At 41.9% G+C, this 21955-nt stretch overlaps 1 protein-coding gene across 1 annotated transcript in view; it reads left to right on the top strand.

Annotated features, from left to right (window-relative positions):
- Nucleotides 1–21955, top strand: part of LOC111964149 (lys-63-specific deubiquitinase BRCC36) — a 50614-nt gene that overhangs the window by 2644 nt on the left and 26015 nt on the right. The window contains exons 7-8 of the mRNA XM_070443641.1: nucleotides 506–549; nucleotides 662–819. Coding sequence (XP_070299742.1) covers nucleotides 506–549; nucleotides 662–810 — 193 coding nt within the window. The 3' untranslated portion in view covers nucleotides 811–819. The remainder of the gene's footprint in view (nucleotides 1–505; nucleotides 550–661; nucleotides 820–21955) is intronic.

Genomic DNA, 21955 nt, shown 5'->3' with positions numbered 1-21955 from the left:
ATATGGTGGTGACCATTTTGAGATCGCAAAACTCCTGCAGCACGCCATGCACAATTGCCCTTTGGGCCACCATAATCACGTCATTCATCAACTGGTTGTTTAGTACAGTTCCATTGAATTTAACGTTCAACACTGTTCTGTCGTATTGAACGCACCCCAGGCTTCTAACGTTTTGTTCGAAAGCCTGGGGAAGTTCTCAGGAAGACAATAAAAAGGGGTGGAGTCTTGATGGAAACTAGTGATGTATTTGATTAAACTGGCCTGGTTTGTACCAGGCTATTGCCCGTCACATGACCGGGTGAAGCCAGTGAGGGAGGAGCTCCCTGGTACATCTTTTTGGTGTGTTTTGAGCCCCCCTGCAATTGCCTCTGCTACGCTGAACACATTTCCCCTTTGTCTACCAAAATGTACAAAATTGTCTTGCTGCAAACACAGGACACAGGGAAGCTCATTGTGTATTGCTCATTGTTAATGGTATAATTGTAGTATTTCATTCGTTTTGCAGCTTAACTCACCTGGATCCGATCACGAAGATACACAATGGCTCAGGTTGGTGTCATGTATTTGTTGACAACTGATATTTGATTGTATCAGCATGCACATTAATATCACAGACGGTGCATCTGTCTTCACTGCTTTCTCCACCTGATGTGTGTTTCAGTGTTCACTAAGAACCTGTGCAGTCAGATGTCTGCTGTGAGTGGTCCCCTGCTGCAGTGGCTGGAGGACCGTTTGGAGCAGAACAGACAGAGCGTCATTGAGCTGCAGCTGGAGAAGGAGAGACTAACTCAGGAGCTGGCAACCATGTGAGAGAGAAAGGTAAGGAAAAGACTTGTGTTTTTGCAGTGCTGTAAACCTTCTCACACGAGGACAAGTGACTAAGGGAATCTCATCATGGCTAAGTGATCTGTGAGCATGGAATTTTAACCACCATCTACCTGAATCTTTCTCCATTGTAACAGTTTTCGCTCTGAACACTTGTCTTTGCTTCCCAATACCACTGTTTCCTGTTAGGTCATGCTCTGTTTACTAATAAACACTACTGTATTTTTGAGAGACATTGTCACATGTTTTTTCCTTGGCATTGAGTATTGGATGCGTTTTTCATTTTCGTCAACTTATATTTATGTTATGAAAGGATGTCCCCATGTGAATTGCCAATTTCTTTAAATGTGACATAGTATATTAAATAATTTTTTAATGTTTCATGCTTCTTTATTTGTGCTCTTAGATGTCAAAGGAGATGACTCATTCACTCTCTGATTACTTGTAGTTATGAATGTTTTCATGAGTCTATGGAAATGTACAGTGCATTTGGGAAGTATTCAGACCACTTTACTTTTTCCACATTTTGGTACCTTATTCTAAAATGTATTAAATAAATATTTCCTCAATATACACCCAATACCCCATAATGACAAAGTGAAAACAGGTTTTTAGAAATGTTAGCAAATGTATTACAAATAAAAACAGAAATACCTTATTTATGTACAGTCGTATGAAAAAGTTTGGGCACCCCTCTGAGGCTGCATAATAATTTACTCTGTCGTCACAGAAAATTATCACAGTGGCATGCCATTCATTTTCTAATAAAAGCTGAGTACTGGGGTATTGTCCAGACAAAGATTTTTAGTGTAGCAATATTAAGTTGTATTAAATCAGATGTGAAAAATAGGCTATGCAAAAATGTGGGCACCCTTGTCATTCTGTTGATTTGAATACCTGTAACTACTTAGCACTGATTAATTGGAACACACAATTGGTTRGGTSAGCTCATTAAGCCTTGAACTTCATAGACAAGTGCATCCAATCATGAGAAAAGGTATTTAAGGTGGCCAATTGCAAGTTGTTCTCTTTGACTCTCCTCTGAAGAGTGGCAACATGGGGGCCTCAAAACAACTCTCAAATGACCTGAAAACAAAGATTGTTCAACATTATGGTTTCGAGGAAGGCTACAAAAAGCTATCGCAGAGATTTAAGCTGTCAGTGTCCACTGTGCGGAACATAGTGAGGAAATGGAAGACCACAGGCACAGTTCTTGTTAAGGCCAGAAGTGGCAGGCCAAGTAAAATATCGTTAAGGTGAAGGATGGTGAGAACGGTCAAAAACAGACCACCTCCAAAGACCTACAACATCATCTTGCTGCAGATGGTGTCACGGTGCATCGTTCAACAATTCAGTGCACTTTGCACAAGGAGAAGCTGTATGGGAGAGTGATGCGGAAGAAGCCTTTTCTGCACACACGCCACAAACAGTCGCTTGAGGTATGCAAACGCACATTTGGACAAGCCAGCTTCATTTTGGAATAAGGTGCTGTGGACTGATGAAACAAAGATTGAGTTATTTGGTCATAACAAGGGACATTATGCATGGCGGCAAAAGAACACAGCGTTCCAACAAAAACACTTGCTACCCACAGTAAAATTTGGTGGGGGTTCCATCATGCTGTGGGGCTGTGTGGCCAGTGCCGGTACTGGGAATCTTGTTAAAGTTGAGGGTCGCATGGATTCCACTCAATATCAGCAGATTCTTGGGAATAATGTTGAAGAATCAGTCACAAAGTTGAAGTTACGCCGGCGCTGGATATTTCAACAAGACAACGACCCAAAACACTGCTCAAAATCTACCCGGGCATTTATGCAGAGGAACAAGTACAATGTTCTGGAATGGCCATCCCAGTCCCCAGACCTGAATATCATTGAGAATCTGTGGGATGATTTGAAGCGGGCTGTCCATGCTCGGCAACCATCAAACCTAACTGAACTGGAGATGTTTTGTAAGGAGGAATGGTCCAAAATACCTTAATCCAGAATCCAGACACTCATTAGAGGCTATGGGAAGCGTCTAGAGGCTGTTATTTTAGCAAAAGGAGGCTCTACTAAATATTGATGTGATTTTTCTATTGGGGTGCCCAAATTTATGTACCTGTCTAATTTTGTTTTGATGCATATTGCAAATTTTCTATTAATCCATTAAACCTCATTTCACTACTGAAATATTACTGTGTCCATCAGTTATTTGATAGATCAAAATGAAATTGCTGATCCAAACACCCAATTATTTATAAATGGAAATCATGGAAATTGTCAGGGGTGCCCAAACTTTTTCATACGACTGTAACTATTCAGACCCTTTACTATGAGACTTGAAATTGAGCTCAGGTGCATCCTGTTTCCATTGATCATCCTTGATGTTTCTACAACGTGGAGTCCACCAGTGGTAAAGTTCAATTGATTGAACATGATTTGGAAAGGCACACACCTGTCTATATACAGTTCATGAAAGTGCAAAAACCAAGCCATGAGGTCGACGGAATAGACCGTAGAAACCTAATGTAAGACAGGGTTGGGTCAAGGCACACATCTGGGGAATAACATAAAATGCCTGCAGCATTGAAGGTCCCCAAGAACACAGTGGACTCTATCATTCTTCAATGGAAAAAGTTTTCCACCACCACAGCTCTTCCTAGAGCTGGCCTCCCTGCCAAACTGCGCAATCGGGGGAGAAGGGCCTTCATCAGGGAGGTGACCAATTTCCCGATGGTCTTTCTGACAGAGTTCTAGAGTTCCTCTGTGGTGATGGGAGAATCTTCCAGAAGGACAACCATCACTGCAGCACTCCACAATCAGGCCTTTATGGTAGAGTGGCCAGATGGAAGCCACTCCTCAGTGAAAGCACATGACAGCCTGCTTGGAATTTGCCTAAAGGCACCTAAAGGATCTCAGACCCTGAGAAACAAGATTCTCTGGTCTGATGAAACCAAGATTTAACTTTTTGTACTGAATGCCAAGCGTCATGTCTGGAGGAAACCAGGCACCATCCCTACGGTGAAGCATGGTGGTGGCAGCATCATGCTGTGGGGATGTTTTTCAGCGGCAGGGGACTGGGAGACTAGTTAGGACCGAGGGAAAGATGAACAGGGCAAAGTATGGCGGCGCACAATTGGCCCAGCGTCGTCCGGGTTAGGTGAGGGGTTGGCCGGGGTAGGCCGTCATTGTAAAATAAGAATTTGTTAACGGATCCTTGATGAAAACTTGCTCCAGAGCGCTCAGGACCTCAAACTGGGGCGAAGGTTCACCTTCCAACAGGTCAATGACCCTAAGTACACAGCCAAGACAACGCAGGAGTGGCTTTGGGCAAGTCTCTGAATGTCTTTGTGGCCCAGCCAAAGCCTGAACTTGAACCCGATCGAACATCTCTGGTGACACCTGAAAATAGCTATGCAGCGACGCCCCCATCCAACCTGACAGAGCTTAAGAGGATCTGCAGAGAAGAATGGGATGAACTCCCCAAATACAGATGTGCCAAGCTTGTAGTGTCATACCCAAGAAGACTCTAGGCTGTAGTCGCTGCAGAAGGTGCTTCAACAAAGTACTGAGTGAAGGGTCTGAATACTTATAGAGTGCCGGTCAAAACGTTTGGACATACCTTCTCATTCTAGGGTTTTTCTTTATTTGGACTATTTTCTACTTGGTAGAATAATAGTGAAGACATCATCAAAACTATGAAATAACACATGGAATCATGTAGTAACCAAAACAGTACATCTCAAATTTCAGCTTTTTATTTGCTAAAATGTCTAAACAGTTTTTTGCTTTGTCATTATGGGGTATTGTGTGTAGATTGATGAAGGAAAAAAACGATTTCATAAATTTAATAATAAGGCTGTAACGTAACAAAATGTGTAAAAAGTCAAGGAGTATGAATACTTTCCGAATGCACTGTATTTCTATTCCAAAACATTAACCTGCAGAGTTTGAGTTCTATGTGAGGCTTTTGGTCGGATAACCTCAGAATGTGTTGGTTCTCATTCTGATAGAATGGCATTAGTAGTGGCGATTTGTAATGAACTATTTCATATGAAGGAGGGGTGGTGGAAGAATTAGGATATCTGTTTGGTTAATACGGCATTGTTAGCTAAATTATGTTTCTTATGTAATTTTATGTCTGTATTTTGGTGTATTAATTTGATCTTATTTAGTAGTTAGTTGCTTATTCATTGTGTGCCTTGTCATGCTTGTATGGCTTCTGTTTGGTGTATCCCCCCCCCCCCCCCCCTCACTTTTTTTTTCTTGATGACTCACTGTCTACAGTATTTGTGTCAGTTGAATGAAGCCATACCAGTTCCAAATCTAGGCTACACCACATGCAGATGTATGCAGCTCAAATTGGGTGAGCAGTCATTTAAATATGACTGGCTTCAGAGTCATATTTCAAACATATACATACATTTTATTTTTAGTACAGGAATAGTTCTGCAAACTACCAACGGCTCTTTTTGATGTTGATTGGTTTAAAAAATCCAACATTTTCAGATAGCCTGGTTTTGTGTGTACAATAGAAATGATGGAGAGATTTTCTTTATTTGATGCTTTGAAAAGATCTGACCATCTCTGAGAGTTGCTATAGGAACAGCTCTGCCCATCTGCTGGAGTGGTTCAGTATTCTGTCTGTCATGGTGCTGCTGCATTCACATCGAGCAGAGAGAAAGCAATTTCCTGAGAGACATATCTTCATTATGGTCTTTCAATGATACCTCACGATGTTGAAATAGCCTTTAGTGAGGTGAAAGAGTTGGATTGTGAGAGGAACTGTAGGGGGCCCTGTTAGCAGTAATACCAACCAAAAATCAGTGACAAGCACAAGGCGTCATGCATGGCAGATGGTGTAGACAGTATTAAGGCCTATAAATTAGATGTAATGCCTCTAGAGCTGACTTGAAATCTGCCAATCTAAATGCTTTGACTGTCATCCTAATCACAATCACAATAACAATCATCCTCGTTACAGCCTCAATCATTCTCAAATGTTCTATGTTATTCCTCTATGTCGAGGCATTATTCTCCAGAGATACAAGGTTTCTGCATCTCAGAAGTACAAACAAATGCATGCTTAAAAGGTACTGAGGCTGGACTGGCCAGATAACTGAAGTGAATATTATGTGCTGTATTCTCACTTGGCCTTGTGTAATCACATTTTCATCAACATCCCAACACACAGATGCTTTCATCAGTGATTCTCTGTGGATGGTGGTTCTCTGTGCGTCATAGCATTGCTAATGTGTAATGTGGGATGGCATTGCCTGCATCGTTCACTGTGCATCCGAGACTCCAGTATAGAGATGGAGGGAAGGAAACCCATGATTCTTGGGAAACGGAGGTTGGGTGACAAGTTGATTATTATAAACTGCTGACCCGGAACTGCTGTAATTCATGGTGACTTCTGCCTCAGCCCGCCCAAGGTTATATAGAACTGTAATATACTGTATTGTTTCAGAATAGATACATGACTAAAGTCATCCACCGTCAATCCTTTCAGATGACTTTTTAACATGCCACAGAGGGAATGCTGTTTCACGTGTCATATGCTACCATTGCCACAAATGATGCATTTTTAAAGAAGTTCATCAGACTAATTTCTGGTAGATTTATTCAATTACTGTTATTGCAATTTATTCCAGAGGCGAACATTCATTTGTATTTCTTTCAGTGGGCCTGTTCCAAGCAATAATTTCAATTTTATTGACCCCAGTTGGTGAGGGTTGAATGCTTTTCAGATTGGATATTTTATAAGAATAATTTAGTGGGTGCTTATATTTGTCCTATTTCACACAAGTGTGTATTATACACCCGTGAATTGGAAATCTGTCCCTAAGATACCCTCGGAGAGTGGGGTCGGGGTCACGGCCAGGATCTGCCATTATCAACAGCGACCCTTGAGCAATTAGAGTTAAGTGTCTTCCTCTAGGGCACATCGACAGATTGACAAAGGTTTGTTTATCTTTTCTTCTTTTTTTTCTCTCAATCTGTTATTGCTTTGGAATCCTTGTGTGAGACCAGTGGTCATGACATCATCCCATTTTACAGTAGACAGCATATCTTTCCATCCCCCAAGGACTCAAGCATATGATAGTGGTTTGATGGAAAGGTCAAGATAAAACTGAACTAATAATAACACGCATCAGCTGTAATTCGCTCTGTGGATGGAAATAAACACATTGTCATAGCCCATTTCTTGGTGCTGGAAAAAGAGGCCTTTCTCCCTAAGCATTTCCAATTGTTAAAAAAAGCCCTAGAAACTAGAGGAAAAACATCTGTAAATATGCTACAATACAACAAATAGAAAACCAAACATTCACCACTATTACTGAAGCTTCATCTTGTGGAAATCCGGCAGTGCAAAACACATGCAGGTAGATTCCTCATCAAGTCTTAGTTTTGGAGGTGACAATGGACAGGAGGGAGAAGTGGAGGAGATTGTAACCTTGTAACTTTTAAAAGAGCCCCTGTACACAAAAAAACATGTCATTTGCATAAAGGTATCTTGTTTTTAGACTTCTATGGTCCCTACAATGGAAATTACGTTGATGGTGTTGATAATAATTATGATGATGATGAACATCACCAGAGAATAGTGATCCTCGATTTCAAACAATGATATGACAATGGTATTTCCACAAGGGGGCAGTCCAAGCCTACTTACTGTACTTATTGTGTGTGAAGAGAGGAATGGAGTGTGAACTGCATGGCTCTATGAATCAGAGAGTGTAGGGAGGGCAGGGTAGGGAATGGGAGCTGCGGTGGAAGGCCAGCCCATGATGGGACACAACAGGTCTAGGGCTACAACAGGGAGTATCGGGAGGCTGGCACACAGGTGCATTTCTGGCTTCAGATGAACAGTCACGCACCAGAWAGTCATTAAGCACTGTCACTATCTCTGAAATAGACAGGGGCCGATCAGACACTGTCCTCTGCATGCACACACGCAAACGCACACACACACTGCTCCTTAAGCTCCTAAACACACACACACACACACACACACTGCTCCTAAAGTGCCTAAGTGAAAACCAGAAGCCACTGGCAGCTTAGATTAAAATAAACTTTACCTATCCCATGCAGACCCGGCACTAAGATAAAGTGACTAAGGGGGCAGTTGAAATCGGAGATGGGTCACATTTTTTGGGGGTTCATGCATTGTAATTAAATGTAATTCTGCTGATATCACACTATATAAGCAAAGTTCAAATGCAGAGACTTAGAGATCATTGAGTGCAGATTCCACGCCAATCTCAGTCTGGAGACCTGCAACCATTTAGACCTGTAGTCATACTCTCTAATTTCCGTTTTACTTCAATGAAAAATCCCTCAATCTACGCAATCAACAGTAGCCTAGGCCAAGGCTCCTCTCTGCTTTCTCTCTCTCCTCAGCAGCAGACCTGCTCTGGATAATTTGGCCGGCWAAAWTTTTATTTATCGGCTTTTCATTTATTTTATATGCCAAAAGTCAGCAATTCCCGGCTAACGTAAACCCTGTGCCCCAGTGGCTTTCCATAGCCCKCATACACACACTGTGGTATGCTCTGTCCACTGTGCTAACCCAACACAGCGAAGATACAGATTTTACACCAACCTGTCACTCAATCATTTTAACTTTTTTGCTGTTTTTATGTAGGGATATGAATCAAAAACCGAGGGGAACAAGTTTCAACTGAAGGGGCTTAAACCAATGTTCCCTMCCCTGTAAACTGAGCACGTGCACAGTAGCCCAGCAAAGAAATATCAGACCACAGAGAACTTTTTAGAGCAGTGGTCACCAACCAACCGGTCGATCGCTATCTTGCAATGCATTCATTCCTAGTCAATCGTCAAACATTTCTGTAAAAAACCCAACGATAAAGATTTGTGTTCCTATATTTTTTTTATTAGTCTCGGGCTGTTGGCAGTAGGTGCACCCGATTCAGCTGCCCTGCGCACCGGGTGGGCGACTTTTGCCATTTTAAACCATTTCATGAGTCTGAAGGTACAAACTCTGCCTTCCCAGAGAGAAAATCCAAGTGCACTATAAGCCTAACGCTGGCCAATCGGATGGCTCAGATTACCTTGTCTGCATTAACGTAGCAGGCATAAAAGAAAGCTACAGCAAAGTTGATACTGTGAGATTTCAAAACGTTTAAAACCATGACTAGAGAGAGAGACTGTCAAAGAATACAGCAAAGAGCTGCTGTTTTTATGAGTGAGTTCATGTTTTAATTCTTACTCAGCACTTTCAACATTTTGTATTCAACACTTTTATAAGCCATAAACTGCACTTTCTTCCTATTTCCACTTAGCACTACAACAAGCACTGCAGCAGTAATGAATGAGTAGGAAAGTGTATCTATAGGCTTGTGTTGTTGTTATTATTAGCGGTTGGGGTCTTTTTTTTAATATTGAGGAATATTTCACTTTCTCTGTTCATAGGAGTAACAACATGAATTTGTGCATGAGGCAGAAATAATGTGGTGCGACTCGAGTTTTTCCATCAGCTGAAAGACGATGTCCCTTTTTGGTCTTCGTCAGTAGATGAAAGGGAGAGCGGAGGGATGTTGAGAGTCCGCTGAGACTGACCATCAGATGCAGGCACCATCAGCCCAGTAGAATAAAAAGCAAATTATTTAAATGTATGCTCACTCAGCTGTGCCTCAAGTAATACAATAACGGATCTTTTACTGGTGTGATCATATAGCCTACCTGAAATGTTGAAATATATATATTTTTAAATGTCCCGAACAACAATGCATTGGCAGGGCAATTCAAGCAAAGCTAATATGCGGTGATAATGTATTATGCCTATAGCTTACTGCACAAACCTTGTTGCTACAGTACTGTTTTTAATTGATTAATGTTGCATAGGCTTACGTTTTTTAAGTCACGTAAAAAAAATTGGGGGCGGTAGATCTCGGCTTCCATTTTGATTCAGAAAGTGATCTTGACTCAGAAAACTTTGATGACCACAGTTCTCTAGTTTTCCCTTTTAACACTATCAACGTTCCCCTTTACTGTGGCCACTTTCAATGCAACATACCGAAACAAAACAAACTATGCAAGAGATTTTGTTATAGGCAGAACGCATCGGAGTATAATTCACTAACATAACTCTGCATGCTTTACACTTGCCTAAAATAAACATACTACAAATGGCTGAATATAACAGGAACATTTATGCTCTTGAACAACAAAATAATTTGGAAACARAGATAAAATACTACTGTTAACCCATGTTCTTTTGTCATTGTTTGGTTCCTGATATTTATAGTTCCAGCTCATGGCCTGAAGAGCTCTCTAAGAATCTGTCTTAGTGTCTATCACCACCATCTATCACCACCTCTACCACAAGGACCTTCATCTTTTTTTCTGGTTCCCAATCCCACTCTATAAGGTCTAAGAGTATTTACGTCTTAGATTTTGTCTGAGATGTATTATTTCCATTACAAGAATGGTTCTCCGCTCTTAGTTAAGATCTGAAGCAGTTTGTTGCATACCGTGGGCAATCAGCAGCAGTGTCGGCTCCCCCCTTTTTTAATTTACTTATTTACATTTAATAACAACCCGTGATGTCGTAAATCACAGCATGCATGAAAATAAAAAAAGATGAATGTGGCAGTTACATCCACCCGTGGTGGTTGTATAGGTGAGGAGTTGAGGTGAATACTAAAATGTGATTGCATTTCCCAGGCCTGAACCACGGTGACAGGGCACTCACTCCCAGAGATCGTCAGACCACTGGTTTCTTATGAGACCCATTGATGCCTCACAGGGGTTTATTCCAACCCTATTGCATTGATGATCTATGTTTCCTTTCCTTGTTGTGACTTACAAATAGTATTTAAAAAGGCTTTATATGGGCATACAGTGCCTTTGGAAAGTATTCAGACCCCTTGACTTTTTCACAAAAAAAATTACGTTCCAGCCTTATTCTAAAATTGATTAAATAAATAAAAATCCTCAGCAATCTACACACAATACCCCATAATGACAAAGCAAAAACAGGTTTTTAGAAAAAGTTGACAGTGCATGTCAGAGCAAAAACCACGTTGTCGAAGGAATTGTCCATAGAGCTCCGAGACAGGATTGTGTCGAGACTCTTCCTAGAGTCTTCCTAGAGCTGGTCGCCGGGCCAAACTGAGCAATCGTGGGATAAGGGCCTTGGTAAGGGAGGTGACCAAGAACCTGATGGTCACTCTGATAGAGCTCTACAGTTCCTCTGTGGAGGTGGGAGAACCTTTCAGAAGGACACCCATCTCTGCAGCACCCCACCAATCTGGCCTTTATGGTAGAGTGGCCAGACGGAAGCCACTCCTCAGAAAAAGGCACATGACAGCCCATTTAGAGTTAAACACTCTCGGACCATGAGAAACAAGATTCTCTGGTCTGATGAAACCAAGATTGAACTCTTTGACCTGAATACCAAGCGTCACGTCTGGAGGAAACCTGGCATGGTGATGCCATGGTGGGGATGTTTTTCAGCGGCAGGGACTGGGAGACTAGTCAGGATCAAGGCAAAGATGAATGGAGCCAAGTACAGAGAGATCCTTGATGAAAACCAGAGCGCTCAGGACCTCAAACTGGGGCGAAGGTTCACATTTCAACAGCACAACTACCCTAAGCACACAGCCAAGACAACGCAGGAGTGGCTTCGGGAAAAGTCTCTGAATGTCCTTGAGTGGCCCAGCCAGAGCCCGATCGAACCTCTCTGGAAAGACCTGAAAATAGCTGTGCGGCAATGCTCCCCATCCAACCTGACAGAGCTTGAGAGGATCTGCWGGGAAGAATGGGAGAAACTCCCCAAATACAGGTGTGCCAAGCTTGTAGCATCATATCCAAGAAAACTTGAGGCTGTAATCGCTGTCAATGGTGCGTCAACAAAGTACTGAGTAAAGGGTATGAATATACTTATGTAAATGTGATATTTCAGTTTATTTTTAATACATTTGTAAAATTGTCTAAACCTGCTTTTTCTTTGTCATTATGTGGTATTTTACATTTTTATGTGGTGTAGATTGATGAGGGGGAAATTATTTAATCCATTTTAGAATAGGGCTGTAACCTAACAAAATGTGGAAAAAGTCAAGGGGTCTGAATAATTTGCGAAGGCACTGTATACTGAGCCAATCTACTCTTTTCCTCTATGCTAGTTTTATTGTCCATCATTCATAGCCTTGGGGTTGGAGAGGTACATTGATCACAGAACCGCGGAGTTCCAGTAAACCATTTCATGACTTCCATTTTCTAGATGGAAGTACACTATATATACAAAAGCATGTGGAGGCTATTTCAGCCACACCCGTTGCTGACAGGTGTATAAAGAGCACACAGCCATGCAATCTCCATAGACAAACATTGGCAGTAGAATGACCTTACTGAAGAGCTCAGTGACTTTCAACGTGGCACTATCATAGGATGTCACCTTTCCAACAAGTCAGTTCGTAATATTTTTGCTGCCCCGGTCAAATGTAAGTGCCGTTATTGTGAAGTGGAAACGTCTAGGAGCAACAACGGCTTAGCCGCGAAGTGGTAGGCCACACAAGCTCACTGAATGGGACCATTGAGTGCTGAAGCACGTAATGCGTAAAAATCGTCTSTCTTTGGTTGCAACACTCAGAACCGAGTTCCAAACTGCCTCTAGAATCAACATCAGCACAAGAACTCTTCGTCGGGAGCTTCATGAAATGGGTTTCCATGGCCAAGCAGCCTCACACAAGCCTAAGATCATCATGGTCAATGCCAAACGTCGGCTGGAGCGGTGTTAAGCTCGCAACCATTGGACTCCGGAGCAGTGGAAATGCGTTCTCTGGAGTGATGAATCACGCTTCACCATCTGGCAGTCCGAAGGACGGATCTGGGTTTGGCGGATGCCAGGAGAACGCTACTTGCCCCAATGCATAGTGCCAACTATAAAGTTTGGTGGAGGAGGAATAATGGTCTGGGGCTGTTTTTCATGGTTAGGCCCCTTTTGGACTAGGCCCCTTAGTTCCAGTGAAGGGAAATCTTAACGCTACATCATACAATGACATTCTAGACGATTCTGTGCTTTCAACTTTGTGGCAACAGTTTGGGGAAGGCCCTTTCCTCTTTCAGCATGACAATGTCCCGATGCACAAAGCGAGGTCCATACAGAAATGATTAGTCAAGATCGGTGTGGAAGAACTTGAGTGGCCTGCACAGAGCCCTGACCTCAACCCCATCAAACACCTTTGGGATTAATTGGAACGCCGACTGCAAGCCAGGCCTAATCGCCCAACATCAGTGCCCTACCTCACTAATGCTCATGTGGCTGAATGGAAGCAAGTCCCCACAGCACTGTTCTTCCCAGAGAGTGGAGTCTGTCATAGCCGCAAAGGGAGGACCAACTCCATATTAATGCCCATGATTTTGGAATGAGATTTTCGATGAGTAGTTACCACATACTTTTGGTCATGTAGTGTATATAAAATGAGATATGAGAGAGAAGATGAACAGGTGAACCCTTCAGATACACCAGCAGCAGCTCCCCTGATAGAACACGACAGTGAGAGGATGAGTGAGCCGTGACACTTCCCCTTGTTTTTGTTCAGGAGCATGTCTCTCTGGTCCCAGCCCTGAACCCTGGCCCACGCTCCTCCAGGCAACCCTTTCTGCTTGACAAACTTCCCCAGTTTAGTGAATTGTGTTTGGGCCAGAAATGCAGGAAAGGTGCCTATGTGTGTTCAGTCAGATGAGTTGAAATGTGGCTGCTTGGTTCACTTGTGGTCYTCTGGACGGAAGATAACACTGGTGCCCAGACAGGCTCTTGTGGCTTCAGTTGGGCTGCAGACAGTTGCCTTTTGTTGCAGTGAGCTGTGTTGAGCTCAGCTGAAATTAATGCATTCTATCTACCCTTGGGGCGTGGTGTCATGAGTCTCCTTTTTGCAATATGTGAATTTTCCATGTCATGTTAAAGGTCCAAAGCAGCTGTTTTTTTTATCTCAATATCAAATAATCTCTGGGTAACAATTAAGTACCTTAAAGTGATTGTTTTCAATTAAAATGGTCAAAAAGAAACAAAAATACTGTAGCTTCTTAGCAAAGAGCAATTTCTCAAGCAAGAATTTTGCTAGGACTGTCTGGGAGTGGTCGGAGTGGGGAGGGGAAAACAACTGAAAACTAGCTGTTTTTGGCAGAGGTTTGGAACTCTCTTTCTTATTGGTCTATTAACTAATTTACCACCAGGCAGGCCAAAAGTCCATCCCTCAAAAACAGGTACCAATTTCAGGCGATGTTTTCAAACAGCTCTTACACTAAATGGACATTATCAGAATTTTCACAGTTTCACATTATTATTTCAACATAGTGTGGAAATATACAGGACAATCACGTTTTTGACTGCACTGAGCCTTTAAACATTTCACTTAAGTGGCTTCATGCATGAAAGAAAATGAGTTTTTGTCACGCTGTCACTACCAAGCATAGAGGAACTCACAGTTGGTTGGTTTACCCTGCTGAAAAGGATCCAAATGTGCCTCCCAGGTACCATGATGAATCAAGGACCACATTAAAGTCCAACATCTGAAACCTTGGTTGGTGTGTGTGTGTGTCTTGTGTGTGTGTGTGTGTCGATTTATTCTCTGGTGGCAGTAAAAATATAAATAGCAGCTCAATCAACATGTTGACCTCACTCTCTCTATGGCAATCTGGGAGGACAGCGCCAACAGTAAGCTCTACAATAATTCAAGTAAACACTTTTGTTGATTCATAAAGTGGGCAAATCCTAACTTCAGTAACTCTCTTCCCCACTTGTGTTTAAGAAATGCCCTGTCACAGCCCAGGCAACCCACTTCATCATGAGGGAGAAATCACATTTATAACTGCAGAGGCCATTACTGTGATTGTGACTAAACAACACCATGCAAACATTTTTATACAAATGAAGCGGAAGGGCCATTCAACCCTCTTACACAGATCAACTTGTCCCAAATAATAGAGCGAAGTAGAGGAGCCGATTGTGAACTCTGCAAGGCAACCACTGTGCCCCAAGCGTGCCACAGTAACTGCACTTCCTGTGTCACYAACACTTGGTGTCACTTTGAATTAGTACTCCCACCACCCCCCAAAAACAACAAAAAAATGGCTCAGAAGTGGGTTAGAACATACACTGTAGGCCACTGTGACAAGAGGTCTTCAGTTGAAATCAAAATCATTGTTTGATGTGAGACCAGAATGAATATGTGCGTGACAAGACCATTTATTTATATTTTTGTATCTGTGAGAGGGATTGGATGTATGCCTTCACATGGGCGGGTGGATAGTATACTGTCTCTTGCATGCCCTGGAATTGGAGAGGCTATTTGACTTGGACTGATGTAATGTAAAGAGGTTTCTAACCCTGAAGATGTATAGGACATATGACAGCACCAGCCAGTAGCAACAGACTATTTCTCCTCTGGAAAGAATCATTCAAGGCTTCTTGTTGGCATGATCAGCAACAAAATGTGAAATGCACTCCACATTATGGCAGTGTGTAATATCCTTTTTTTTTGATTGTCACTCATTCTATTTCTGTCCTGTGACACTCATCCTGTAGCAGCAAACAACAACAATATTTGGTATCGATTCTCTACTAGTCCCACTGCAGACAACAAGTGAAGCACATCATGCATGGTCAATCCATTGAGTGATGCGAGGCTGCTATAACAGGAAATGAGAGGCTGTCACAGATGAGCAGGCCCTCCCTGGTCTGGAGAGAGACAGGATATGAGATACTTGACCTCTGACCCATATCACTGTAGATCACAATCTCTGATTTCGTCAAAACAAAGTGGTAAGACCCACTAGGCACGAATAGGTGGAATCAACGTTGTTTCAACAGAATTTGTCAAAATATGGTGACGTGGAATCTATGTGGAAAATACATTGGTTTTTGCAAAAWGTCATCAACATACTGTTGTTTTGAGGTTGAAATTTCGACCACAGAATTGTCATCATGGTAACCAYTGTTCAACATAGACAAACCTTGTATAAAATATGTTGAATTCATACCTTTAAAACAATGTCAGATCTTTAACGTTATATCCACTATCAGAAAGAACTGGAGAGTTGATTTATCTACAACTATCCATTTGGTTTCCCATCCAAGGTTTTAACCAGAGCTTTGATATTTGTCACTGACTACTACCAATGTGTTATCATGAGAATGATTATTAAGAGATCTCATAATTTTTTATATTTATTTAACCAGGTAGGCTAGTTGAGAACAAGTTCTCATTTACAACTGCGACCTGYCCAAGATAYAGCAAAGCAGTGCAACACAAACAACAACACAGTGTTACACATGGAATAAACAAACATACAGTCAATAATACAGTTGAAAAAGTATATATACAGTGTGTGCAAATGAGGTAGGATAACGGAGGTAAGGCAATAAATAGGCCATAGTGGRGAAATAATTACAATATAGCAATTAAACACTGGAGTGATAGATGTGCAAAAGATGAGTGTGCAAGTAGAGATACTGGGGTGCAAAGGAGCAAAAATAAAAACTATATGGGGATAAGGTAGTTGGATGAGCTATTTACAGATGGGCTATGAACAGGTGCAGTGATCTGTGAACTGCTCTGACAGCTGGTGCTTAAAGCTAGTGAGGGAGATATGAGTCTCCAGCTTCAGTGATTTTTGCAGTTCGTTCCAGTCATTGGCAGCAGAGAACTGTAAGTAAGGAGGAATTGGCTTTGTGGGTGACCAGTGAAATATACCTGCTGGAGCGCGTGCTATGGGTGAGTGCTGCTATGGTGACCAGTGAGCTGAGATAAGGCGGGGCTTTAACTAGCAGAGACTTATAGATGACCTGGAGCCAGTGGGTTTGGCGACGAATATGAAGCGAGGGCCAGCCAACGAGAGCATACAGGTCGCAGTGGTGGGTAGTGTATGGGGCTTTGGTGACAAAACGGATGGCGCTGTGATAGTACTGCATCCAATTTGCTGAGTAGAGTGTTGGAGGCTATTTTGTAAATTACATCGCTGAAGTCGAGGATCGGTAGGATAGTCAGTTTTACGAGGGTATGTTTGGCAGCATGAGTGAAGGATGCTTTGTTGCGAAATAGGATGCCGATTCTAGATTTATTTTTGGATTGGAGATGCTTAATGTGAGTCTGGAAGGAGAGTTTGCAGTCTAGCCAGACACCTAGGTATTTGTAGTTGTCCACGTATTCTAAGTCAAAACCGTCCAGAGTAGTGATGCTGGACGGCGGGCAGGTGCAGGCAGCGATCGGTTGAAGAGCATGTATTTAGTTTTACTTGCATTTAAGAGAATTTGGAGGCCATGGAAGGAGAGTTGTATGGCATTGAAGCTCATCTGGAGGTTAGTTAACACAGTGTCCAAAGAAGGGCCAGAAGTATACAGAATTGTGCCGTCTGCGTAGAGGTGGATCAGAGAATCACCAGCAGCAAGAGCGACATCATTGATGTATACAGAGAAAAGAGTCGGCCCGAGGTTTGAACCCTGTGGCACCCCCATAGAGAGGTTTGGACAACAGGCCCTCCAATTTGACACACTGAACTCTGTCTGAGAAGTAGTTGGTGAACCAGGCGAGGCAGTCATTTGAGAAACCAAGGCTGTTGAGTCTGCCGATAAGAATGTGGTGATTGACAGAGCCTTGGCCAGGTTGATGAATACAGCTGCACAGTACTGTCTTTTATTGATAGCGGTTATGATATCGTTTAGGACCTTGAGCGTGGCTGAGGTGCACCCATGACCAGCTTGGAAACCAGATTGCATAGTGGAGAAGGTACGGTGGGATTCGAAATGGTCGGTGATCTGTTTGTTAACCTGGCTTTCGAAGATTTTAGAAAGGCCGGCCAGAATGGATATAACAGTTTGGGTCTAGAGTGTCTCCCCCTTTGAAGAGGGGGATGACTGTGGCAGCTTTCCAATCTTTGGGSATCTCAGACGATACGAAAGAGAGGTTAAACAGGCTAGTAATAGGGGTTGCAACAATTTCGGCTGATAATTTTAGAAAGAGAGGGTCTAGATTGTCTAGCCCGGCTGATTTGTAGGGGTCCAGATTCTGCAGCTCTTTCACAACATCAGCTATCTGGATTTGGGTGAAGGAGAAATGGGGGAGGCTTGGGCAAGTTGCTGTGGGGGGTGCAGGGCTGTTGACCGGGGTAGGGGTAGCCAGGTGGAAAGCATGGCCAGCTGTAAAGAAATGCTTATTGAAATTCTCAATTATCGTGGATTTATCAGTGGTGACAGTGTTTCCTAGCCCCAGTGCAGTGGGCAGCTGGGAGGAGGTGCTCTTATTCTCCATGGACTTTACAGTGTCCCAGAACTTTTTGGAGTTTGTGCTACAGGATGCAAATTTCTGTTTGAAAAAGCTAGCCTTTGCTTTCCTAACTGCCTGTGTATATTGGTTCCTAACTTCCCTGAAAAGTTGCATAATAACTAAATAGATTCACTGTTGCTATCGAAGTCATTCGAAAGGGTAGGTTTAACAGAGCAAATGAAATGTAAACATACTCTAGAAGTCATATATCACCAATGAGACTATGTAGGCCTATATATATAAGTCATCAACAGCTATTGTTTCAATTCAACCCAGAGTTCACCTAAAATAGACAATACATATAGGCCTAGTGTTTCAAGCTTTGGTTGATGTCAAATTGAATCTTCAAGTTAATAATATGTTGAATATGTTGAATATGTTGAATATGAATATGTTACAACCAAACATCTAAGTTAAAGAATAGGACTAAATCAAATCAAACTTTATTTAAAGTGCATTTAAAGTTTGATTTGTTTGTTTTAGTCATATTCTGTAACTTAGATTTTTGGTTGAGATGGAGATGTGAATCCAACATATTCATTATTAATTTGTTGTCAAACTAATTAAAAAAGATACATCTCTTTAAATGTTGATATATGGTTGTGTTGACAACAAAACATAATTCAAAATCACTTTTGCAATACAGCCTATTAACAAGTTATTAAATTATATGTTGGATTCACGTTTCCAACTGAACCAAAAAAGAAAAGTTAAAGAATAAGATTGTCAGTGGCTCAGATTAAACTATCCAAGCATTAGATACATCTCCTTTAAATGTTGATATTTTGTTGCATTGTCAACCTAACACAATTCAGTATGATTTTGCAATACAATAAATAGCCTAAAGTTAAAGCTATCTTACAAACCAATCTATCCGTTTTTTGAGGTTACTGTACTATAAAAAGTCTTATTATGTAATCATAGAAAATGTGCATGTTCAAGATAACAAAATCTAAATCAATCAAATCCCCTTTTATTGGTCGCGTACACATACTGTATTTAGCAGATTTTTGGGGGCAGTTATCGCAGGTGTAGCGAAATGCTTATGTTCTTTGCTCCAACAATGAAGTAATAACAACTATACAAAACAATACATGCAAATCACAAAACCAAACATTAGAAAGAGCAATGTCAGAGTCCAGAAGATAAATATAAGTATATAATGGTATGTATAGACATTATGGACAGTATATGAATAGAAAAGGTGTGTAGAGCAGTAGTTACAGTGCATTCGGAAAGTATTCTGACCCCTTTTTCCACATTTTGTTACGTTACAGCTTTTTTCTAAAAAGGATTAAATAAATGTTTTTTCTCATCCCAAGATACCCCATAATGGCAAAGCGAAAACAAGTTTTTAGAATTGTTTGCAAATGTATAAAATATAAAAAACAGATATACCTTATTTACACAAGTGTTCAGACCCTTTACTATGAGACTCGAAATTGAGCTCACGTGCATCCTATTTCCATTGATCATCCTTGATGTTCTACAACTTGATTGGAGTCCCCCTGTGGTAAAGTCAATTGATTGGACATGATTTGGAAAGGCATACACCTGTATATATATACAGTGGGGAGAACAAGTATTTGATACACTGCCGATTTTGCAGGTTTTCCTACTTACAAAGCATGTAGAGGTCTGTAATTTTTATCATAGGTACACTTCAACTGTGAAAGACGGAATCTAAAACAAAAATCCAGAAAATCACATTGTATGATTTTTAACTAATAATTTGCATTTTATTGCATGACATAAGTATTTGATCACCTTACCAACCAGTAAGAATTCCGGCTCTCACAGACCTGTTAGTTTTTCTTTAAGAAGCCTCCTGTTCTCCACTCATTACCTGTATTAACTGCACCTGTTTGAACTCTTACCTGTATAAAAGACACCTGTCCACACACAATCAAACAGATTCCAACCTCTCCACAATGGCCAAGACCAGAGAGCTGTGTGTAAGGACATCAGGGATAAAATTGTAGACCTGCACAAGGCTGGGATGGGCTACAGGACAATAGGCAAGCAGCTTGGTGAGAAGGAAACAACTGTTGGCGCAATTATTAGAAAATGGAAGAAGTTCAAGATGACGGTCAATCACCCTCGGTCTGGGGCTCCATGCAAGATTTCACCTCGTGGGGCATCAATGATCATGAGGAAGGTGAGGGATCAGCCCAGAACTACACGGCAGGACCTGGTCAATGACCTGAAGAGAGCTGGGACCACAGTCTCAAAGAAAACCATTAGTAAACACACACGCCGTCATGGATTAAATCCTGCAGCGCACGCAAGGTCCCCTGCTTAAGCCAGTGCATGTCCAGCCTGTCTGAAGTTTGCCAATGACCATCTGGATGATCCAGAGGAGGAATGGGAGAAGGTCATGTGGTCTGATGAGACAAAAATAGAGCTTTTTGGTCTAACTCCACTCGCCGTGTTTGGAGGAAGAAGAAGTATGAGTACAACCCCAAGAACACCATCCCAACCGTGAAGCATGGAGGTGGAAACATCATTCTTTGGGGATGCTTTTCTGCAAAGGGACAGGACGACTGCACCGTATTGAGGGAGGATGGATGGGGCCATGTATCGCGAGATCTTGGCCAACAACCTCCTTCCCTCAGTAAGAGCATTGAAGATGGGTCGTGGCTGGGTCTTCCAGCATGACAACGACACGAAGCACACAGCCATGGCAACTAAGGAGTGGCTCCGTAAGAAGCATCTCAAGGTCCTGGAGTGGCCTAGCCAGTCTCCAGACTGAACCCAATAGAAAATCTTTGGAGGGAGCTGAAAGTCCGTATTGCCCAGCGACAGCCCCGAAACCTGAAGGATCTGGAGAAGATCTGTAGGGAGGAGTGGGCCAAAATCCCTGCTGCAGTGTGTGCAACCTAGTCAAGAACTACAGGAAACGTATGATCTCTGTAATTGCAAACAAAGGTTTCTGTACCAAATATTAAGTTCTGCTTTTCTGATGTATCAAATACTTATGTCATGCAATAAAATGCAAATTAATTACTTAAAAATCATACAATGTGATTTTCTGGATTTTTGTTTTAGATTCCGTCTCTCATAGTTGAAGTGTACCTATGATAAAAATGACAGACCTCTACATGCTTTGTAAGTAGGAAAACCTGCAAAATCGGCAGTGTATCAAATACTTGTTCTCCCACTGTATATATATATAAGGTCCCACAGTTGTACAGCTGGCATTCAGAGGCAAAAACCAAGCCATGAGGTCGAAGGAATTGTCCGTAGAGCTCTGAGACAGGATTGTGTCAAGGCACAGATCTGGGGAAGTGTACCAAAACATTTCTGCAGCATTGAAGGTCCCCAAGAACACAGTGGCCTCCATCATTCTTAAATGGAGGAAGTTTGGAACCACCAAGACTCTTCCTAGAGCTGGCCGCGCGGCCAAACTGACGAATCGGGGAGAAGGGCCTTGGTCAGGGAGGTGACCAAGAACCTGATGGTCACTCTGAAAGAGCTCCAGAGTTCCTCTGTGGAGAAGGTAGAACCTTCCAGAAGGACAACCATCTCTGCAGCACTCCACCAATCAGGCCTTTATGGTAGACGGAATCAATGACAAAGGCGTAATCACTGACAAAGGTGCTTCAACAAAGTACTGAATAAAGGGTCTGAATACTTATGTAAATGTGATATTTCAGTTTTTTATTTTTATAACTAAGCAACAAAAAAAGTTTTTGCTTTGTCGTTATGGGGTATTGTGTGTCGATTGATAAGAAAAAAAATATATTAAATACATTTTAGAATAAGTCTGTAATGTAACAAAATGTGGAAAAAGTCAAGGTGTCTGAATACTTTCCGAAGGATGATATATATATATTTATTAGGTGAGTAAAACAGTAT

This window comes from Salvelinus sp. IW2-2015, linkage group LG5, assembly GCF_002910315.2.
Source record: "Salvelinus sp. IW2-2015 linkage group LG5, ASM291031v2, whole genome shotgun sequence".
NCBI classification, from domain to species: domain Eukaryota; kingdom Metazoa; phylum Chordata; class Actinopteri; order Salmoniformes; family Salmonidae; genus Salvelinus; species Salvelinus sp. IW2-2015.
This window is presented reverse-complemented; position numbering and strand designations above follow the sequence as displayed.